Source organism: Barbus barbus (assembly GCF_936440315.1).
Source record: "Barbus barbus genome assembly, chromosome: 31".
In the NCBI taxonomy this organism is placed as follows: Eukaryota; Metazoa; Chordata; class Actinopteri; order Cypriniformes; family Cyprinidae; genus Barbus; species Barbus barbus.
Window position 1 is genome coordinate 26035517 of NC_136759.1, and position 15190 is coordinate 26050706.

Genomic DNA, 15190 nt, shown 5'->3' on the forward strand with positions numbered 1-15190 from the left:
CGACGACAAGTAACTCTCCGACTTTTCTAGTGGGGTTTTATTTTGTTTAAAAAAATTTTAGACAAGAATAACTGAGATGATCTTTATATATTCATTTATTTTTCAATCAATATCGTTCTCAAAAGCAAAATGTTGTCTTTTTGACACCACAAATACAAATGCACTCCATTCATCTGTGAGGCATGTCACATGCCCCTCTGCATTATTCTGGTCAGGAACTGTCACAAGTGTTATCACAGCCTTTCTGAATTTTTATTTCTGATAAATTACAGATTTTAGAGAAGTGTAACTTATTATTTTACATAGTCTTTTTTAGTTGTTCAATCAACATTGCTCTCAAAAGCAACATGTTATCGGTTTGAAAAAAAAATCGGTTTATAAAAATGAGTGTATCTCACAAACAAATTTATGTAATCAGTCCAAATCAATTGTATGTAATTTCAATGTGTTTTATGCAAGTTTTTTACGCTGACAAGTTTGAGGTTGAGATTTGTGATATTTCTGTATTTAGTAAAATATTTTGAAAAAAAAATCTAATTTCTTTTTTTTTGTTGGTTTATTGAACTTTTGAGCTATTTGTCTAGTAACTATGGATTTCTTGCATATATATCCTTCAAATTGGGGGTCTAAGGATTGTATTGATATAGACAGCACAGCATGTAAAAATACTAAGATATACTCTGGCGGAACTGTTCAATGGCAGGTCTTAAAGGCTTAACACAGTTACATCTGTACACCACCTCTCGTTGAGGTAAAAGCACGTCCTGCCGCCGCGCGATTTCCACGCTGATTCTGCGTCACGATCTGCTCTGATCAGCTGGAAATTAGGTAGATGTAGTACACTGTCCGGTATGTCGCCATTTAGCCAGGTTTCCGTGAAACACAGAGCAGCAGAGTTAGAAAAATCCTTGTTTGTCCGGGAGAGCAAAAGGAGTTTGTCCGTTTTGTTGGGTAGAGAGCGGAGATTCGCCAGATGGATGCTAAGCAATGGCATTCGAAATCGAAAGTAGTAGGATGATTAGAAAGGTTGAGTTTGGAAACGTCTTCCTCAGAGAGTAAAGAGAAAGATGTGAACGAGTGTATGTTTGCTGGTAAAATGTGCTTGACAGATTGTGGTGTGGAAAATTGTGCACTGAAAGGTATTAATTTTATGTGGCAAAGTCATTAGCTGTCAGAGTTAGGTGAAGGAAGGAAGGGGAGGAAGAGGACAAAGGAGGGAGGAAAACGTTTTTAAGAGCATGCTAGAGTTAGACAAATTGCTAATTTTGTTGTGATAGTATGTCATTTTAGCAGTGGAGACATTGGCAGAGAACGAAGAGAGGCGTGACTGATATACATTAAAGGGTCAGTTCAGGGTAAGCGATTTTTCAAAAACGTTTAAGAAAACTGAGTCAGGGCCGAGTACCAAAACAAGCTTGTAGCCAATCAGCAGTAAGGGGCGTGTCTACTCATGATATGGAGGAGAGAGCATTCAGTGAACAGCCGAGCTGAGCGACAGAAAGATAGAGATGGCGGATTACTGTGGTGAATGACGTCAAGTTTACCGCTGCAATATGGCGGATGGCTTACGTATAGCGGCCCATAGAAACAGTCGCTAATGAGGCATCTACGTATATATATATATATATATATATATATATATATATATGTATGTATGAGACCAAAGGCAACTTCAGCACGTCTCAACAAAGTAAACAAAACAAGCGTTTCCTTGCAACGACAACTGTGCTAAACACTGAGACAAGAAATAAATACACTTACGATCTGCTTTTAACTTCCGCTGACTGACTGCTTCTCTCAAAGAGTATTTATTTACACTGTCTTTTGCTAGCACTTGAACACATTTTAATGTTTATCTAAGTAAGTGCATGACACTGACAAGGTATGCGATACAGTACAAGACCAAACGCAACTTCAGCATGTCTCAACACAGTAAACAAAACAAGCATTTCCTAGCAACATATATCATATCCTAAGCAACTCTTAGGAAAAAATATTATTGCATTCCTAGAAATAATGTTATCATGTCAAGGCAAAGGACTGTTCCTCTTAGGGAAAACAGCTAACCCAACCTTTCTTTCAGTTTCTACTGAATTCACTACATTCAGCATTCAGCCTGAGTCCGGCCTGCACACCTGATGTGGTTCAGCACCAAGGACAGAGACCAGACTAAAACACATGTTTTAGACTGTAAAACACCACAATCAACCAACAAATCACAAGACTCAGTTGCTGTCACTTCACAACATGTTTGACTCATCTTTCTGTTAATCAAAACTTCAAATAGACAGTGACGCTGTCACGAGTCCGGGCCCTGCGCTTCTCCCTGTCGCCACCAGAGGTCACCATCTCCCTTACACCTGGACTCACCTCACGTAATCACGTACACCTGCCACATCACGTACACCTGCCACATCACGTACACCTGTCACATTACACACACCTGTTACACTCATGACACCCGCAGCTGTTCCCCATTGCCACAGACTATTTAGTCTCCCCTCTGCCACCACTCTGCCTGGTTGCGTTATTGTTATTCTGTTTTGGCAAATGTTTAATACTGTTTAGAGTGTTTGCTCTGGGCTGGGATACACGCACCTCATTGCAGTTATTGTATCCCAGTCCTTTTCTGTTTTGTTTTGTGCCGTGTTGGCCTTTTGTTTTGTAATTAAAGAGCACTTCCCTGCACTTGGACCCTGACCTCGTCTTTTCACGGCGTACCGTGACAGAACGCAACCAGCAAAGATGGGTCCAGCAGGGCGGTTCCTCCACATCCGCCAGGGAGACCGGAGCATGGAGGATTATGCCAGGGACTTCATTGGAGGAGCTCGTCAGTCGGCGACGGAGAAGACCTGCCTCATGGTCTTCTTCTGGGGAGGCCTGGCTGAGCCCTTCAAGTCCCTGGTACCATACTGGGACCCCGGGGAGTCGCTGGAGGACTACATTAACCTGGCTCTGCAGGTGAGCGGCTCAGCCTTCAGGTTGGAGTTAGCTGCGGAGCCCGTTCACAGTTCTCCCGAGGCGGCGATCCGGGGAGATGGCGGCGGACGCGCCCAGTGCCTCGCGCCCGCTTCCGGAGCATCCTGGTCTGATGCGCAGTGTGCGGGAACCCTCGCTGATGTCGGTGCGAGCGGCGTTGGCCGCTCACGTTCCTCCCGAGACAGCTGTGCTCGCTCACGTTCCTCCCGAGACAGCTGTGCTCGCTCACGAAGCTCCCGAGGCGATGGTGCCCGCCCACATTCCTCCCGAGACAGCTGTGCTCGCTCACGAGGCTCCCGAGACAGCTGTGCTCGCTCACGAGGCTCCCGAGACAGCTGTGCTCGCTCACGAGGCTCCCGAGACAGCTGTGCTCGCTCACGAGGCTCCCGAGACAGCTGTGCTCGCTCACGAGACTCCCGAGAGAGCGGTGTTTGCTCACGAGGCTCCCGAGACAGCTGTGCTCGCTCACGTTCCTCCCGAGACAGCTGTGCTCGCTCACGTTCCTCCCGAGGCGATGGTGTTCGCTCACGAAGCCCCCGAGAGAGCGGTGTTCGCTCACGAAGCCCCCGAGAGAGCGGTGTTCGCTCACGAGGTTCCCGAGGCGATGGTGACCGCTCACGTTCCTCCCGAGACAGCTGTGCTCGCTCAAGTTCCTCCCGAGGCGATGATGTTCGCTCACGAAGCCCCCGAGAGAGCGGTGTTTGCTCACGAAGCCCCCGAGAGAGCGGTGTTTGCTCACGTTCCTCCCGAGACAGCTGTGCTCGCTCACGTTCTTCCCGAGACAGCTGTGCTCGCTCACGTTCCTCCCGAGACAGCTGTGCTCGCTCACGTTCCTCCCGAGACAGCTGTGCTCGCTCACGTTCCTCCCGAGACAGCTGTGCTCGCTCACGTTCCTCCCGAGACAGCTGTGCTCCCTCACGAAGCCCCCGAGAGAGCGGTGTTTGCTCACGAGGCTCCCGAGACAGCTGTGCTCGCTCACGAGGCCCCCGAGAGAGCGGTGTTTGCTGATGTTCCCCACCCTGATGTGCCCCCCGAAGCGGTGGAGCCCACCATTGCCCGCTCCAGGGTGGCAGCTCCACACTCACTGCGGTGGTGGCCGCCGGTTCTGCCCTGGGTCTCCATCCCGCCGGCGCTGCCTCAGAGCCCAGGTTCCCTTCCTCTACACGGGCCTGGCCCACCATCCCTCCCCCTGTTCCACCTCCCTCTGGACTTTTGGGAGGATCTTGTGGAACGTCTAGAAGCCGTTCCTTAAAGGAGGGGTCATGTCACGAGTCCGGGCCCTGCGCTTCTCCCTGTCGCCACCAGAGGTCACCATCTCCCTTCCACCTGGACTCACCTCACGTAATCACGTACACCTGCCACATCACGTACACCTGCCACATCACGTACACCTGTCACATTACACACACCTGTTACACTCATGACACCCGCAGCTGTTCCCCATTGCCACAGACTATTTAGTCTCCCCTCTGCCACCACTCTGCCTGGTTGCGTTATTGTTATTCTGTTTTGGCAAATGTTTAATACTGTTTAGAGTGTTTGCTCTGGGCTGGGATACACGCACCTCATTGCCGTTTTTGTATCCCAGTCCTTTTTCTGTTTTGTTTTGTGCCGTGTTGGCCTTTTTTGTTTTGATTAAAGAGCCTTACCTGCACTTGGACCCTGACCTCGTCTTTCCACGGCGCTTTTCACAGCGTACCGTGACAGACGCAATTTCCAAAATTTTCCCTTCCAGTTTACACAAGCGCAAACACAGTCCTTTTCACACCGTCTAGAAAAGTATTTGAGTCTGAGTGCCCAGGTTACTTCATCTGCCAGTTTCAGTTTCTGTATAACTATTTTCTCAATTTTTACAAAACACCTATTGTTTTTTTTTGTTAGATCTGATGACAAGAAGGCTGTTGGCTTTATGAAGGCGACTCGAGAGCCATCACAGTTTTGCAATGTGCATGATGTCATGTGTGGGCCCATCATTTCTGCTTGTGGATACATTTATGGATTTATTTATAAAATGCTTTAGTCTTACGCATTACTATTTCCATTTTAGTAAAAGATCTCTGGTTTAACTCATATGTTTTTGAAAGAAGGCTCTTCTGCTCTCCAAGGCTGCATTTATTTAATAAAAAATATAGTAAAAACAGCGATACTGTGAAATAATATTACAATATAAAATAACTGTTCTCTATTTTAATTTAAATTTGAAATGCAAAATAATGCATTCAACTTCAGTGTCACATGATCCTTCCGGAATTCTTCTATGCTGATTTGCTGCTCAAGAAATATTTCTGATTATTATCAATATTGAGCTGCATTGCAATGTTAAGTTACAGTTGTAGTGCATTTCAGGATTCTTTGACAAATAGAAAATCTTTTTTAGAATTATACATGTCTTTACTGTCACTTTTGATCAGTTTATGAAAATTCAAAGATAAAAAGGTATATATATATATATATATATATACACACATACAACAAAGGGCTAAGTAAGTGCATGACACTGTCTCTCTCTCTCTCTCTCTCTCTCTCTATATATATATATATATATACATTGCCCTTCAAAAGTATTGGAACGGTAAAGACAAAATTGTGTCTGAATAAATTGACATTTGTTATTTGACCTGCATGTTTCATGCTTTGTAAGTGATGCGTGCAATTTGATCTTTTCTGTTATACACTATTTATGTCTTGTTTTACTGTCTATGGTACACCAAAGGCAGAGATTTCCCGACCTCCACAGTGACCAACATAAAAAAAAGGAAATTTTCCCAGTAAAGAGGAAAGTTGAAAAAGACAAACGCTGTCTTGATTCCAGGGGACTAAGAGGGTCAGAATCCAGAAGAGCCGGAGGTCATCGCTGTCCTGAGAAAACACGCAAGAACTAATGCGGAGGTGGTCCGCAAACAAGCTGAAGTAAATACTGAGCTGAGAGGTCATTTGGCTTTATTTAGATGAATGCAATATGGTGAGGAGTATAACAATGTGAAACGAGGAACTTACGCATTTGAGCAGCAAAAAAAAAAAAAAAAAGGAAAAGAAAAAATTCTTTATACTCTTTACAGATTCTTCCAACCTTGCTGTTAAGGAGTGTAACTAACTCCCACACTGGCTCTAATGTGCAAATTTATCTTTCTTCCCATTTCCATTTACCAAACAAACAAATATTTTATTGCGTCATATAAAACATTTGACAAACTCAAGATGAGGTTCCTGTTATTAAGGAAGTGGCAGACAGTGTTCATTTGTAGAGTCTCAAGGTAGAGCGCTACGGTAAGTCTTGCTTTGTTTTAAGTAATGTGAAACTAGAAGTATCTCAAAAGTAGTTCTAAGTAAATTAATCCAACTCAAATTTTAATCATGATTTTCATTCTTCTCAATATAGCAAAGAGGGTATGTGGCTTCATGATTCTCAGAATAAAAAAGCAAAATGAGATGTGTTTTAGAACAGCATGAAATAAATCTATTGAACAACGGACCACAGAGAAAAATAAAAGTTAGCATAAATTATCACTTGTGTGTCTGTGAGCTGTGAATTCGTTTATTCATATTGGCTGTGTGGTAAACTGTGGCCTTATTGAGGTTGAGGGTAGTGAACAGGAAACGAAGATACGTGGACTAAAATATGAACATTATTTCTGGTGAGACTGTCAGACTAGGGGTGAGAACCAGAAGGGTGTAAGTTACATTTTTGGTGAAATGGAGGCACAAGTGTATATATACAGTATATATATATATATATATATATATATATATATATATATATATATATATATATATATATATATATATATATATATATGCATTTCTGCATTTCGTTGCCCTGTACCTTACATGTGCAATGACAATACAGTTGAATCTAATCTAATCTAATCTAATCTAATCTAATCTAATCTAATCTAATCTAATATATATATATATATATATCAATCAAATGAAAGCTCTTAATTAATTCTTTCTACTGGCAAAAGTATTTTCATCCATGAGTGTACAAATTTTTATTATAAACAATTGAAATCAGTACACAAAGTCAGATCAAACTATTGTAAAATTCTGTTTTGGCTCTCCTGTAAAGTTGAAAAAAGTAACCAAAATATATTTTAAATATATGTTGTAAACAGTAAATCTCTATGAAATATATTTTTGAAATAGAAATATATATTTAGTTTCAACCCTCATATACCAAAATATATTTCAAAATGTATTTCGGGCAAGAAAATACATTTCCAGTCTTAAAGTTGCCTACATTTAGACTAAATGCAAATGTTGATGGAATATATATATAATACAATTGTTATATGTACAAATATATTGCAATCTCTCTTGCAGTGGGTACCAGTCTATTCCATTTCTGGTTCACTGTCCAGCACCATCATGGACCAAAACGCAACCAATTCAACTGAAGGAGCTTGTGGCTTGTCTGAAATGCCAGCTCGTCCGTTCTTCCTATGTTTATACTCAGTGATTTTTCTGGCAAGCCTGGTGCTCAACAGCATTACAGTTTATGTGTACTTCTGCAAAGCTACAAATCCATCCAGCATCACAATCTATATGAAGAATCTGGCTATAGCCGACTTGTTTGTGTGCCTGTGTTTGATATTACGCATCGCTAAATATGCTAGAAATTCAATGGAAATTCAGCGTATCTACTGTAACTTTGGTGCTCCAGCTTCCTACCTCAACATGTACTCCAGTATTCTCTTCATGGGCTACATCGCTGCAAACAGGTATGGATGTTCATCCTTTTCTGGTAAAAAATATTTACTTGATTTTCAATTAAATTGTGACAGCTTAATGTAACGTTTTTGACGAGCTAACTATGTCTGTCTCTGAGTGACATACATATTTATGCCATGAAATAACTTCAAGTCAAGTCTAGTCTGCTTTATTGTCAATTCTTCCACATGTACGGCACATACATACAGAGAATTGAAATTGCGTTACTCTCAGACCCTTGGTGCATACAGTTAACATTTAAGACACTGACAGTAGACGTTCAAATACAGATAAATACAGTTTAAACATATGTACATACAACTATACAGATATAAAATGAGGACATTGTAGAAAAATAAAAAGAGATAAATAAAGTGGCATAAGGCACATGGCAGATAGAGTGCAAACCAGTTAAATAAACAAAACTGTGCAGATATATGTGTAATGAATGAATTAGCCGGTTACTCACTGGAACCGTCACAGTATCAACATGTAATATTCACTCTCAATTAGATCATCCGAAGACGAACCGATAGAAACTAAACATGATGCAGCTAAAGTGATATTAATTAGTGATCTATCATAAGCATGCAGAAAACAGTGTATAACACACAAAAACATATACAAGAACAGTAATGATATACACAATGACCTAAAGATATGTGTGTTCATTCAAATAAAGGTTTTTCTATGAATTAAGTTAGAGAAGAGTCCATATTTATGGTGTAATGTGTCTTCCCTAAGAGGAAGTGTTGCTCTACCCGCATTCCATTGAGCAATAAAACAGGTCTTATCAGATGGGTTGCCATGGAATCAGAGGCCTGGAGTCATTGACAGACACACCAGCACCAGTATGTGTATTGGGTGGGGGGGTCTGTGACAATTTGTTAATCTAATAACTAATTGATTTGTTAAATCAAAATCAAAATTGTGTGTCTGATTGGTCAAAATGCTACATAAATCCACCCTTTCGAACGTTGTTGTCCATCCAATAGACAACAGCGAGTGATGTTAAAGATGCAGAACAATCAAACGCACCTGCCACCCACGGCTGGGAGACAGTGGTGGCTCTCTGGCTGTTGGTTGTCTCCAGGAGTGGTTGTGGTGCTGTGGCGTATGCTGTCAGGTGGCGTATGCTGTCAGGTGGTATGCTGTGGGGATACAGGCTGTAGTAATGTGCGGGTCCTCGAGCTTGTGCAGCAGGTGTCGAGGCAGTGTCACCTGTCGTTCTAAAGTGAGTTGGTCCGGGTCAGATGGTTGTTGATGTTAGCCAGTGGGCTATCTGTGGTACCCGTGGTGTGGAACAGCCAGGTTAGACTCTCACTGGTGAGAGTGCCGGTGGTTCCAGGGGTCACAAGGAATTTTTATGGAGATTTTGTAATGTGGAAAGAATTTCAGACTGACCTAGTGGTGATGGCAGGAGGGCAGCAGGTGGTTGTTAGCCCTCTGTTCTGCTGGAACATCACCAGAAGTCTGATGTTTGTGTGTCGCTTTTCTCTTGTGGTGGCACCAACTTGAGCTTGCTTGAGTTGTTTTAGTAGAGGTTTCGCTGTTGAGCATGTGAGTCCATTGCTCCATCCAACGTTGTCTGGCTGCTTCTGGGGTGTCGACTGGTTTTTAAGGGATGCTCCTCCCTTGGAGGGGTCTGATGATGCGTTGCATCAGGCAATGAGTTAGAGGTCTTTCCTTTGCAGTATTCCTCAGTTGAGTTTTGTTTAAGGAGCTCTTCTGCTAGTTTCAGCATCTCCTGTAACTCAGAATTGGGCGTGTCCAGCTGTCCTTGTGCAACATCCGTTTGGCACCTGTGTGAAGGGTGTGAAGGAGGATGTTGTGGGAGACTGTCGCTGGACATGCCGTGGTGTTCACAGGATGTGGGTTGCCTTTTCCATGGTTTCTACCAGTGGTGGCGATGCTGATGAGAGCTCCGCTTTTCTTGGCTCTAATTCCTTTTCAGGTGGTCTTCCAGAGCATTTATTTTAAAGTCTTTGTTTTAAGGTCATTTTGGCTTTCTCTAGTAGCTGTTCTGCAGACTGTAGATGTCTTCTCATGTCTTTCTGGGAAGCCTTTAGTTCTTCTCGTTCATGTTAAGCAACTGCAAGGGCTTCTTGGAGCTATTCAGATTTTTTCTTTGTTTCCTGCTCCACTCCAACTGGTACCTTGAGTTTATCCTGGGTTTTCACTTGGAGCTTGTCTGTGCAGCATGAGATGTGCAATAGCTCTCTCAGGAACTCAGTGGCCTGGTGCCTGAAATCATCTTGGACTTTCACTGCCAGCCTGTCTTTGCGGCTTTGGGCCTGTGTCAGCTCCTTCTGACGATGGGTGCTGTGCTCGTCATTTAGTGTCAGCTGGGATGTGAAGGCATATGGTCTTGTTTAGCTTCCCGTTGTGGTGATTCTGGCTTTAGTCGTGTGTCAGGAGTCTCTTCTGAATCATGACTATTATTCAGAATATTAAAAGTTCAGTGGTCTTATGGGTGAGAACTATCTGTAATGCCTCTTAGCCAGGTGTTCACAACTCCTCCTTGGGTAGCGGGGTTTGCAGTCTGTGACATGCTGGCAGACCGGAAAGTGAGGACTGACACAGATCTGTATGGTGTTATAGGCCCATATGTGATGAAACAGCTAAGTGTCATTTTAGTGATTGCAAACCCAGAGTGAAGTGTGTTGTAGTGGGGCTTTGTGGTTCAGGTTTGCTGTTCGGAATTGACAGCGACCTGACATGCTCTAACATATTCCGCCACATCTTGCTGTATGCCAGCTCCGTATGTTACTTGTTTTAGTGTCTTATAAGTGTCTCTGGTACTGTGGTGTCCAGCACATGGTGTGTTGTGGGCATACATTTACCTGACCCCCCTTAGTCACTGTGGCACCACAAGCTTTGGCGCAGTGTGGTCATCAGGGACATTTACATTTACATTTAGTCATTTGGCAGACGCTTTTATCCAAAGCGACTTACAATTGGGGAATACAAAAAGCGATTCATCTTGAAGAGGCAGTCAGACAGAGGAAGTGCTCGTAACACCAAGTCTCAGTCATTGTTCAAATAAGTACAAGCTAGTAGGTGGAGAGAAAGATAGAGGGAAAGTTTTTTTTTTTTTTTTTTTTTTGAGTTTAGGATGAAGTCAAGTACTGCCGAAAGAGATGAGTTTTCAGTTGTTGCTTGAAGGTTGCCAGAGATCCGGCGTTCCGGATAGGGGTGGGAAGATTATTCCACTCGCCAGGAATGGTGAACGAGAATGTTCTGGAGAGTGATTTTGAGCCTCTCTGTGATGGAACCACAAGGCGTCGCTCACTAGCAGATCTCAAACTTCTGGAGGGGATGTAGGTTCGTAATAGTGAGTGGAAGTAGGAGGGTGCCGAGCCTGTGGTAGATCTGTACGCTGTAGCAAGGCCACATAAGGGGTGACATATTGATGATATTATTGGTTAACACTGATGTATTGTTTACCATTTAATTTAATTATCACCCTGATATATGTTTTGTTGCCTCTTTATATATGTGTGTATTTGCTCCGGAGGAGAAAAGTATCGCGGGATTTGGCGTTCACGGAAAACGCGAACTCCACGTGACCACAACAAGGAAGTGTTGTTCACTATATACGGGGGAGGTTAATTGGTGTTCGAGAGGGGTCAGAGCTCTCTCGGATCAGTTCTATTTTTGCCCGGGTTTTTCAATCCTGTATGGAATATTCACCGAACGCTTATATGGATTATTCTTCTGCCTCCTTTGTGAAGTTTGCCTGGCTTTATTTCTGTGGATATTGGGGTACTTACCAAAGAGGACTTTCTGTGGTTTCGGTCGACTTCCTGGATCTGCTCTCGGACGTTCGTGCACGGACTTTCGCCGGTGAGACTGATTCGAATTATATACATATTGTTTGCGGACTAAGGGATACCTTATAATATCACCCACTCATCACACACGCACTTTTGTGTTGACTGTATATTTGTTCCTTTTTTGTATAATACATGGGAATATTTGGATGCAATGTCTGTGTGTCTGAGTTTTATATTTCTCCTGTTCATTGTATAAGTGCACCATACCCCGCGTTGTTTGTGTAATCTCCACGGTGTATTACGTGGAGTGTTACATAGTGGTGGCCCGTACGGGGACGTTTGTGTGTACACTTGTTTCGTTGTTATTGGTGTGTATATATTTGTAAATATGGAGGAAATAGATATTGATACCCAGATGGATAGAGTGGATAGCAATGTACAGATATCAAAGGATGATGATGAAAATGAAGTGGCTGACGGTGGTGCCGGGCCTGATTTAAATTTTACTGCAGGCCCGTTTGTAACACGACGTAATCCTACAGCAGAAGTAACATCTATGCTAAGTTCCCTTTTCCTTTCTGACACTGAGAATAAAACTGATGATGATGATGATGATGATGGCGAGGAGGAGGATGAAGCGAATAATTGTTTGGACTATTCTAATGTTATACAAACAATGCAGGCAGATATTGATAAAGTAAAGGTTGATTTATTGGCTCTTAGCACAAAAGTTCAGGCTGGGGAACATGATTTTAAACAATCAGTTGAAAGCACCCTAAATCGAGAGGCCAATTTTAGAGAGGCAGTGGATGCTGGCTTGGCAGAGATGGAGGAACTCTTCCAGAAAAGTCTAGAGAGGTTGGAGAAGGCCGTGACAGACTGTTTCCTGAGGAGAGAAGCAAAATGGGAGAGTCAGTTGAAAAAAATGCGTTACACCAGTACACCTTCATTGTCTCGTCTTCAATCATACACACCAGCTACTTCCTTTTCTTCATTTACTGCTCCTCGTGCCCCGATTCCTGCTGTTAGAACTAAAGTAGCAGCAATTAAAACCTCGAATATCACGTATGATGTCTCCCGAGTCAACGATACACTAACCACCATGTTTAATCCTGCAGTTGTTCAAAATGCTACGTCTTTCTGTACGCAGCCTCCCATTCGACTGGAGTTTCCCACCTTTGGAGATGAGTGTGAGACGGCGGATGTGCTCACGTTCATTGAACAATGTGAGAATTACCTGGAAATCAGGCCACTTCCAAGTGCTGAACTCGTGGGAACCCTTAGCACAGTGTTGCGTGGTCCCGCTTTGAGTTGGTGGAAGGCTGAGAAGAGAAAGATAACTGATTGGCGGTCTTTCAAGAAGGCATTTATGGCTGCTTTTCTACCAGAGGATTACCTCACTGAGGTCGAAGACAAGCTGAGGTCGATGGTACAGCAGCCAAAACAGCGCCTGAGAGACTTTGCCTATGACTATCGGGCCCTCTGCATAAAGTGGAAACCTGATATCTCCGAGGATGAGATTGTGAGCCGCATCCTTAACAATATCAACCCCAGGGTGGCAGGCTGCTTACGAGGGACGATAAAAACAGTAGAACAGTTGGTGAAAGTGGGTTCAATGGTGGAGAAGGACTGTATGGGGGCAAAGGAGTATTGGCAAAAAGTTGGTAATCAAAATACAAGGGAAAGGTCAGATAAAAAACCATCTGAAAGAAATTCCTCCAAACATCTTGCTGGCTTATCTATAGCCCAACCACACCCAACAACGTCTCTCCTGTTGATTCCAGTGGTGGTGCGAGGCACAGAAATGAAGGCGGTGGTCGATACAGGAAGTACCTTTACATTAATGCAGGAAACCCTGTGGAGACAATTAGGAGGTGAAGCCACAATGAGATCTGCAGACCCTCCCCAAAAGTTCATTATGGCGGATGGAAAAGTTCATCAAGCTATAGGCCAGAGAAACATCAGTTATAGGTGGCACGATAAAGTATATAACTTAAATACATACATAATGAAGGATGCTCATCTAGCATTTCCGCTTTTGGCGGGCCTGGACTTTCTGAGGGTAGCTGGAGCTATTTTGGAACTCGCTCAGAACAGATACGGCCTGGAAGCAGAAGGAGGTTACAGTTATTACCCATTCTCCAACACACAGATGACTCTGGGGCGATCAACCATGCTAGTGGAGGAAACCAATCTCCACAAGGCCAATATAAGTCTCTACTATGCCTTACCTTTGGCCAGAGAAACATCAATCATTGCCCCTAAGCCTCAAGAAGATCTGGTCTGGGATTCAGACAATCAAGAGGAGCTGCAGAAACTGATGTCAGCTTGGCCACAGGCTACCTCCAACGTTCTGGGGAAGACTGGTGTAGAAAAACACAAAATTAGTTTGTCAGATGAAACGCCCATTAAATATCGTGCTTACCGTGTCTCACCCTTCAAGAAGAAGATAATTGAGGAACACGTGGACAAGATGCTTGAGGATCACATCATAGAGCCCTCTTGTTCCCCTTGGTCATCACCGGTCGTGCTGGTTCCTAAACCAGATGGCTCATACAGATTTTGTGTAGACTACAGAAAACTTAACAGCAAGACAGTGGCAGATGCTTACCCCATGCCTCTCGTACATGATATCTTGGAGTCTATGGAAGGAGCAGCGTGGTTCAGCACCCTGGATCTCCAGTCAGGTTATTGGCAGGTGGAGATGGAGGAAAGCAGCAAAGACAAGACCGCTTTTATTACCACCAAAGGGCTATATCAATTCAGGTCTATGCCGTTTGGGCTTAGGAACTCTGCGGCTACATTCCAGAGGCTGATGGAGAAGGTTTTGGCAGAATTTAGGGGACAGTTTTGCTATGTGTACATAGATGACATAATTGTCTTTTCCAGGTCAATGTTGGAACATGTGTCACATCTAAACATGATATTTAAAAAACTTACCCAAGCCAACCTCTCCCTCAACATGAAAAAGTGTCATTTCTTCAAAAGACAGCTGAAGTTCTTGGGACACATTGTGTCTGAAAGAGGAGTTGAAGTGGACGCTGAAAAGACCAAAGCTGTCTTGCAATATCCTCCCCCCAAAGACCTCAAAGCACTTCAACGATTTCTTGGTTTAGCCGGCTGGTACCACAAATTCATACCCTATTTCGCAGACATCACAACTCCCCTCAATAATCTGAAAAAGAAAGATGTAAAGTGGCAATGGACCCCTGAATGCCAGGCCAGCTTTGATACCATCAAATTGTCACTTTTAAACCCACCTGTCTTAATCCAACCGGACCTTAATCAGCCATTCCAGGTCCATACTGATGCCAGTGAAGTGGGACTGGGAGCTATCCTCTGCCAGCAGACACCTGAAGGAGAGAGAGTAATAGCTTATGCATCTCGAACACTACACGGAGCGGAGCTTAATTACTCAACTTCTGAGAAAGAGTGTTTGGCGGTGGTCTGGGCGGTGGAAAAGTGGAAACATTATTTGGAGGGGACACAATTTGATGTGTATACTGACCATGCTGCCTTAACCTGGGTATTTAACAGCCCCAAAACCAGCTCTCGTCTGACCCGTTGGACCCTTCGATTGCAGCAATTTGACTTTCAAGTTCACCATCGAAAGGGCTGCCTTAATCAAGGACCTGACGCGCTGTCTAGAACCCCTGGATCTGTAAAGGAAGAAGTACCGTGTCTCGCAGTGACATCAGCGAAGCATTCTTCAGACATTCCCCACT

The 15190-nt window shown here is 43.5% G+C and overlaps 1 protein-coding gene across 1 annotated transcript in view; it reads left to right on the plus strand.

The window, feature by feature from the left end:
• Nucleotides 1–7347: 7347 nt before the first annotated feature.
• The window catches only part of LOC306851763 (P2Y purinoceptor 14-like), a gene marked incomplete at both ends in the record, with an annotated part of 125076 nt that continues 117233 nt past the window's right edge, over nt 7348–15190 (plus strand). The window contains one exon of the mRNA XM_079388199.1: nt 7348–7700. Within this exon, the coding sequence (XP_079244325.1) occupies nt 7348–7700 (353 nt within the window). The remainder of the gene's footprint in view (nt 7701–15190) is intronic.